The sequence below is a fragment of the Phaseolus vulgaris genome, unplaced genomic scaffold (genome assembly GCF_000499845.2).
Source record: "Phaseolus vulgaris cultivar G19833 unplaced genomic scaffold, P. vulgaris v2.0 scaffold_202, whole genome shotgun sequence".
Lineage (NCBI taxonomy): Eukaryota > Viridiplantae > Streptophyta > Magnoliopsida > Fabales > Fabaceae > Phaseolus > Phaseolus vulgaris.
Genome location: NW_027174174.1, coordinates 24,438 through 33,070, shown reverse-complemented (window position 1 = coordinate 33,070; position 8,633 = coordinate 24,438). Strand labels below are relative to the sequence as shown.

The 8,633-nt window shown below is 35.7% G+C and overlaps 1 protein-coding gene across 2 annotated transcripts; it reads right to left on the bottom strand.

The window, feature by feature from the left end:
* Positions 1–1,172: 1,172 nt before the first annotated feature.
* On the bottom strand, positions 1,173–7,773 carry LOC137817583 (uncharacterized). Of its 2 annotated transcripts, XM_068620863.1 has the most exons (6): positions 7,300–7,773; positions 3,112–3,382; positions 2,482–3,028; positions 1,744–2,397; positions 1,424–1,659; positions 1,173–1,347 (listed from the first exon to the last, which is right to left on the bottom strand). In XM_068620863.1, the coding sequence occupies exons 3-6, from the start codon at positions 2,683–2,685 to the stop codon at positions 1,176–1,178; spliced, it is 1,266 nt and encodes a 421-aa protein (XP_068476964.1). In that variant the 5' UTR covers positions 2,686–3,028; positions 3,112–3,382; positions 7,300–7,773; the 3' UTR covers positions 1,173–1,175. The 2 variants fall into 2 exon arrangements, with proteins under 2 accessions (XP_068476964.1, XP_068476965.1); XM_068620864.1 differs by lacking the exon at positions 7,300–7,773 and having other exon boundaries at positions 3,112–3,633.
* Positions 7,774–8,633: the final 860 nt, after the last annotated feature.

Below are 8,633 nucleotides of genomic sequence, written 5' to 3'. Positions count from 1 at the left end.
TAAACAAATGCGGCTATTTTAAATTTACAAATGCGGTCATAGAACCGCATTTGATCAACACGCATTTGTAAATCTGGAATTTACAAATGCGGTCCTATGACCGCATTCATAAATCACATTTACAAATGCGGTCATTTTAGGTAACCGCATTTGTATATTATTCTGAATTAGGGAGTGGGTTTGGGGTTTAGGATTTATGAATGCGGTCTTGGTAAAAACCGCATTCATAAATCACTATTTACAAATGCGGTCATTTACTAAGACCGCATTTGTAAATGCGAATTCACTATTTACAAATGCGGTCTTGGTAAATGACCGCATTTGTAAATAGTGTTTTTTTTTTTTGGTACATCCTGTTTTGTGCAGAAAACAAATATTTAAATAACCTGCATAATGATTAAACCCAGCCAGACAAATACAAAAATGTAGTAACCAATTGAAATCATCAAAATGTACATTTACAAGTGATCAAATTACATATAATAAAACCACTAATGTTGTTTACTTATGCTAGAGTTATAAAATTAATGAAGTATGTGGACCAAGAATCTCTAACATATGAAATGCCTTCCTCACTCATTGGTGTTTCTTCTGTGAATAACTGCATTGCAAAGTTGACATAAATTAGTTTCTAGATATATATATGTTCAAGAATTATAAAAATGATTTAACATATACCTCCTTCCAACCAGTTTTAACACCTAGTCTTATAATGGTAATCATCCATTGCATAATGTAATAGCCACACTCATAGCTTCCTGGTTGTTTATTACACTATATAATTCAATAAAAAGTAATATGTTAGTATATTGATAAACAATGATAATAGAGAAAGAAAAAAATTACAAACCTTTACTCTTATGTAGTTCAAATTATTTGAACTGGATCGACCTTTTAGGATGTTATATCCACGCCATGAACTGGTTAATACAAAAAACCTCGTTAGTAGATGGTTAATTAGTAACATATACAAAGTTATGTTTATACTATACTTACGTATCAATGATATCCTTAAATTTTGTGGGCATCTTCTTGTGTAGGGAACAGAACCACACAGCAGTCTTATCAACCATTGATAAGACAAGTAATTGCCAATGATGCCTATATGATCATTGAAAAGAGTTAGTAAATATTTAAAACATGAAATAATAATAATTGATGACATATAATTAAACTTACTCATTAATGTAAGGGCATAAATAAATTTGTTTTCCCTCTTTTTCCAGGATGTTAGTGATGTATGCTTGAGTCTCAGTTGAGTTTGGTCCAACGGGATTAGTATATGCAGGATCTACGAATCCATACATATTTTCCTTCCCCTCAGTGATACAGACTCTATGCAAAAACCTACAAGTTTTTAGTTAAAGCATAATCAATAATAATTTAACATAAAGTAAATTGAATAATAGGTAAAGATACTTACATCATAAAAAATTGAATTATACTTATATTGAGCTCCTGGTTCCCAGATATAAATTCTGATAAATCTGTGTTGTAAATCATCAGTGGCAGTTCAGTGTTGATTTGAAAAAATGTATTATCCCACGGAACTGGAAAAGGATCATTGCCAATCTGACTAGCAATGAGACGTAGGGAAGCCATAGGATCGTCAACTGGAACCTCACGCTTCTTTTTCGGAGTTGGTGGCTGAAAAGGTTCCTACAAGATAAACAACATTTGTATTAAATTATATGTAATATATAAATATAAATAAAAAATAATATAATGAAACGAAATTATTACATGAGGTTCGGGCATAGATCGAATGAGCTCTCTGGGCCAGGCAACGAATGTCTGAAATGCATCGGCCACAGTGGTTACCTCATCTGAAGGTAGTGGAACACGAGCATCAGGAAATCGTACTTTTTCAACAGTTACCTTCGCCACATCAGGGGAGAGAGGAACGTTATGTAAGGTGGTGGCGTTTTTATAGACTTTTCCAAGTGCCACCACCCGAGGAAGTTTGCCGCCCACTACCAGTAGCTCACAATCCTCTGTCTGCCCATTGATATCATCCCCTGATGTTGGAGGAGCCGCACAACTCCCCTTTGTGCTCTTGGGAGTGGGACTAACAAGGGGTTCAATCGGCTCAGCACAAACTTGTTGCGATAGAAACTCTTGTCGCATTCGATCATTCTCCTTTTTCATCTCCAGCCACATCAAATCAGTCTCCTTTCTCATCTCCTCCATTATTTCTTCACGTAACTTAGTCTTCATTTGAGTTTCCTTCTTGGAGGAGGAGGATGGCTGTCGTTCTGAAACTCCAAAATAAAGTTTAATTCCGACCCCTTGTCCAGCGGCACGAACACGACCAGAGTGTTCAGGTCGTCCAATTGCTTCAACCAGGATATCGTGACGACCTTCAGCAACAAATGTACCGTCGGATTCCAAGGAATCCTGCAAGAGTACACAAAAATCATATTTTCAATCATTAATATAATTAATGCTTTAAAAAAATTGAAAATAACAAAAATAACTTACAATTTTTTCGATTATAACCCCGGATTGCTCGGAACTTGGTGCACCGGACTTTTTAATTCGGGCCCTCTTCCATTTTTCATGGCGAAAAGGTGGTGGAGGAGAAGTGACCCCTGTTTCCACATTCTCAGAATACGTCCCCTGTTGAGATTTCTCCTTTTCCACCATCAGTGTTTGCTCAAGTTTTCTATACCCCGAACGAGACATAACGTGCGGGGTAAGATTCTTCAAAGCTATCTCTTGAGCTTTCTTCCGACGATCCTGTCATAATTGAAATAAACAAACTGAAGTAAATAAGATAAACTTATTAATGTTATATAAACAAAAAAGTTACTTCACTTACCATCCAAGCCTCATTTTCACGGCTTTCTCTAAAAAGACACCATGTCTCTTCATCAATATGTTGGTACTTTAAACATGGATTTTCGTCTTTAAGGTCGCCAAAAATGTATCTCGATGTCAGTCTTGACTTAAAGGTACGAAATTTAAGTGCGATATTGGATAATATCTTTGATCGAAGCGGTTCCACATCAGGAATGTCAAAGTTTGCCTGCAAAATAACATCATGAAATTAAAATTAATTAATCAATATTAAAAAGCATTATATGATAACAATAATAATGTAAAGCTTACCAGAACATCCTCCCATAGCATGTTCCGATCAACCTCTGAAACCTCATCCCATGAATTAATCAAAATGGAGAGCCTCTCACGAGAAACAACTCCAAGATAGCTCATAAACTCATCTGCCTTAGGACCAAAAGCCACTCCAGTGTTGACGTCAATGTCAACATGTGTCTTCTCACCAGCAGCACGTCTCAATGCAAGACGCTTCAATCTAGTAGGTCCTCTACTACCTCGCCCAGATCGAGGTCTGACTGGAGTCTGGTCGTCATCCATGTCTCTGTTAAAAAAATTAGGTAACAAACATTAGTTAATGTGCATCGAATTAAAATCATATAAAAATAATACATAAAATTATAAATGTTTATTTACATGTTGCATGTGGGTTGAATGTTTATATGTAAATTCCTTCACTGTGGTCTTTACGGGTTGCATGTACATCATCAAGTACATCGTCATCTTTATTAGTTATCATTGGTGTGAATGAACAAGTTTCGCCATATTCAATATCATCTATGGCTTCCCCTTGTTTTTTCCCGTGTAAAACGACATACCAATGTTCTGACGTAGGATCTTTCACATAGAAAACCTGAGATGCTTGTTGAACCATTATAAATGGCTCATCTCGATACCCTATCTTTCGAAAGTCCACTAGTGTGAATCCTGATTCATCAATTTTAACCCCACTTTTATTATCAACCCATTTACACTTGAAAACTGGAACGGAAAACTTAGTGTAGTCAATCTCCCATATCTCTTCTATAAACCCATAGTATGCCATTGATCCAAGTACTGGATTTGTATCTTTCGAAGTCGAAAACTGCATTGACTCGGCTTCTAGAGTAACACCAAAATTTTGAACTGTACTCTTTTCATCCAGGGACTTCGTGTAAAATATACAATTATTCACTTCGTACGCTGTACATGAAATGACATCAAACTTCAATCCAGCAGCCAACCAAGTCAAGGTCTCTGATGCCGTTGAATCCTTGAACACCTCATCTTTAAACCAAGGCATGAAAGTTCTATTATGTTCCATCAAGACCCATTTCTCTGCTTGTCTTGGGTTATTTGCCTTCACAATGGCTTTATGAGCTTCTATGTAAGGTACAACTTCATCTGTGTTATTCAATATGTACAAATGTGCTTGCAAGACTTCTGATCGAGATTTGCTTACAATATTCACACCACGTAAACATTTACTTGTAGAACGCCTGTGGTGCCATGAATTAGCTGGAACACCTATTGGATTTGCTTTTGTCATGTACTCTGAACAAAATTCAATACTTTCTTCAGCTATGTACCTTTCAATCATTGAAGCCTCTGGACGATAATGATTTTTCACATAACCTTTCAAAATTTTCATATACCGCTCAACAGGATACATCCATCTTAAGTACACTGGTCCACACAATCTAACCTCTCTTACCAGATGCACCACTAGATGAACCATGATGTCAAAAAAAGACGGAGGAAAAAACATTTCCAATTCACACAAGATAACAACAATTTCATTTTGAAGTTCATCTAGTTTTGAGGGATCAATGACTTTACAACAGATGGAAGAGAAGAATGAGCACAAACGGGTTATGGTGTGTCTAACATTTTTTGGTAAGATCCCACGGATAGCTACCGGCAACAATTGTTGTATCAAGATGTGACAATCATGAGACTTCAACCCAATTAACTTCAAATCTTGCATTGACACTAGACTCTTCACATTTGAGGAATGTCCTTGTGGCACTTTCACACCCTTTAGACATTGACAAAAACTAATTTTTTCATCTTTTGACATTGTGTAACAGGCTGGGGGCAAATATGTACGCTTACCCATTTGTATGGGTGCCAACTCGCCGCGTATGTTCATCTCAATCAAATCTAAACGAGCATTTAGACCATCCTTCGTCTTCCCGTTAATGTTAAGAAGTGTACCAATTAAGCTATCACACACATTCTTCTCAACATGCATTACATCTATACAATGTCTGACTTCTAACCTCGACCAGTACGGAAGATCAAAGAAGATTGATTTCTTCTTCCAAATATTTGTCACAGATGACTTTTTTTTGGACTTGCCGAAGGTGTGGTCTATGTTATTTACCTTTTCGTAAACCTCAACACCGGTTAATGGAGTTGGTGGACCACTACCCTCTTGGTGTCCATTAAAGGCTTTTTTCAACCTCCGGTAAGGATGATGACTTCTAAGAAACCTCCGATGCCGAAGATATACTGTTTTCCTTCCATGTTTCAATTGTTGAGAAGCAGTGTCTTCTTCGCATATTGGACACGCTTTGTGACCCTTAACACTATAACCTGATAAGTTACCATATGCCGGAAAGTCATTGATGGTGCAAAATAACATGGCATGAAGCTTGAAAGTTTCATTAGCAAATCCGTCAAATACTTCGACACCCTGGTCCCACATTAACTTCAAATCTTCAATTAGGGGACTTAGATAAACATCAATATCATTCCCTGGTTGTTTCGGACCGGATATCATCATAGACAACATCATGTATTTTCGCTTCATGCACAATCCAGGAGGTAAGTTGTAAATAACTAGTAATACAGGCCATGAACTGTGATTTGTACTCATATTACCAAACCGATTCATTCCGTCTGTAGCTAAACCAAGTCGGATATTTCTTGATTCTTTACCAAATTCTGGAAAGTCATCATCAAATTTCTTCCATTGAATAGAATCAGCTGGATGTCGGTACATGCCATCGCATTTCCTCTCATCTGCATGCCATCTAAGATTCTTAGCATCGTCTGGGTTTGCAAACAAACGCTTCATCCTTGGAATGATGGGAAGATACCACATAACCTTCATTGGGGGTCCATGCTTTTTCATGTCATCAATAGAATCATCATCTTTTTGTTTCAACTTATAACGTGATAACCCACACCTCGGACAACTTTTCAACAATTCAAAATCTTTCCGGTATAATATACAATCATTAGGACATGCATGTATCTTTTTGTACTCCATACCCATTGGACAAAGAATCTTTTTTGCCTCGTAATTACGATTAGGTAGACTATTTCCCTCTGGAAGCATATCCTTCAACAGCTGGAGCAATTCCGTGAAGCTTTTATCAGTCCATCCGTTTATTGCCTTCAAATTCATCAATCTTAACACCGCCGACAACCGTGTGAAGTTAGTTGATCCAGGATACAAAGGAGTCTCTGCATCTTTTGACATACTTTCATATCCATGCGCTTTTGCAAAACACTCAGCTCCCACATCACGAATCATGTCCTCCAATCGATCATCATCTCCATCATCGTGTACTGCTTCATCCATGGTAGAACCCACATATTCTTCAGTTACGGAAACACGTGGTAAATTTAATAATTCACCATGCCATGTCCAAGTTGTATAAGATCGAAGAAACCCATCACATAGCAGGTGTTCCCTCATGATATTCACATCCAGTATCCTTCCATTCAAACAGTTAACGCACGGACACCTGATCTTTGCTCCATCATGACCACTAATAATCGCGTTACGCTGCGCAAATTGTATAAATTCCTCTACTCCCCTTTCGTACTCATCACTTATACGAACAACATTAATCCAACTTCGATCCATTATATATTCTGGAATATAGTTAGGATTTTCTAATAATTAGTATTCTCTTCAATCTCACACATTTGCCGAGGGTCGAACACCCCCGGACTCAATCCAAACACGATATTTCTATTCTAAAAGTAACAATAACTAACATAACATAAAACTTTTATTAAAATGTAATTAACAACTAACTAAATATTTCACTTCTAAAATTAAAATTCTAGAACAAAGTTTAATACACTATAGAATTATAATTCCATAAAGATTAATATCATATTCATTTTTATTTAAGTAAAAGTAGTTTAAAGTGACAATTATAAAAAATAAATGATGCCAGGGAAAAAAAGAAAGATATGCAAAGAGAAAGTGCAAAAAATAAAAATAATTACAAAAATAGAATTTATATATAATATAAATTTAAGAAAATAGAAATTATATAATACAAAAATTCAAAATACACACAAATATATAAATTATTAGTTATTAGTTATACATTCCAAGTTATATTAGTTATTAATTAAATATATATTATAATACAGAAAAATAAAAATTCAAAATATTAAATATGAATTCAAAATTTTAAATATAAATTCAAAATATTAAATAAATACAACACCAACCTTTAGGTTGATGGTGATCGGAGACGAAGACGAAGGCGTAGGCGAAGGCGGTGGCGGAAGCAGTGGCGGTGACGGAAGCAGTGGCGGTGGCGGAGCAGAAAAAACCAGAGAACCAATAGAACAGTAACCACCTATATGCAGAAAACGAGTAAGGAAACGAAATGACAATGCCAAGGAAGTGAATAATGACAATGACAAAAACGAAAACGAAAACAAACGTTGAAGCAGAGAGAGCTGAAACTTACAATGCAAAGCGGAGAGAGCTGAGAACGTTGAAACGAAGAGCGGAGAAGACGAAAGTGAAAGTGAAAACCAGTGGCGCGCTTCTATTTTTAGGGTAAAATTGATTTACAAATGCGGTTCTAGGGTAAGACCGCATTTGTAAATCAATTAAAATGAATTACAACTGCGGTCATAGTAAAGACCGCATTTGTAATTCATTCTGAATTGAATTACAACTGCGGTCATACTAAAGACCGCATTTGTAATTCAATTCAGAATGAATTACAAATGCGGTCTTTAATATGACCGCAGTTGTAATTCATTTTAATTGATTTACAAATGCGGTCTTACCCTAGAACCGCATTTGTAAATCAATTTAATTACAAAAATGCCACCGCGTTTTTTACAAATGCGTTTAAACGCAAAGCCGCACTAAATAAATAGTCGTTGTTTTCAAATTTTGTACTAGTGGCTCCAAACCATTTCAATCCATACACATTTCCAAATTAGACTTTATTTTTTTATTTATGTGAAAAAGGTGGAACTGGTCAAAATGACACATAAGGTTCTCATGTTTGACAGACTGAATCTCCATCCATCTGCAACTTGAGATCCAAACAAAGTATGTCACCTTACACTGAATGAATAAATGTTGAATTGACTCATCTTCTTGTTGACATAGAGAACATATAAAAGTATCTAAAAGGACATTTTTTTTTCAGATTCACCGTCGTGGGAATTTTCTCAATAATACCCTCCACACTAGTATTTAAACATTAGGGAAGGATTTTACAAACTAGAACATCTTAAAAAAATATTGTTTTCATCGCGAATTACTATGAATAATTCCATAAGCTGACTGTAACCCCATTATCCTCCCTGCCCAACTTCATGTGTCATGTTCTTTCCTATTTAGTCTTATGTTATTTAATAATTAATTATACTTCTTATAGACCCCTTTACGCAAATTTATTATTTCTTCATCCACTAGTTATCCATCTTTCCAACTTTCCCTGAGGTTCTTCCTTGTTGTGTTTAGGTTCATATATTATCTAATTGAAAAAAAAAAATCAAGGATAAATTTTGAGACGAGACTTAACATATATATATAT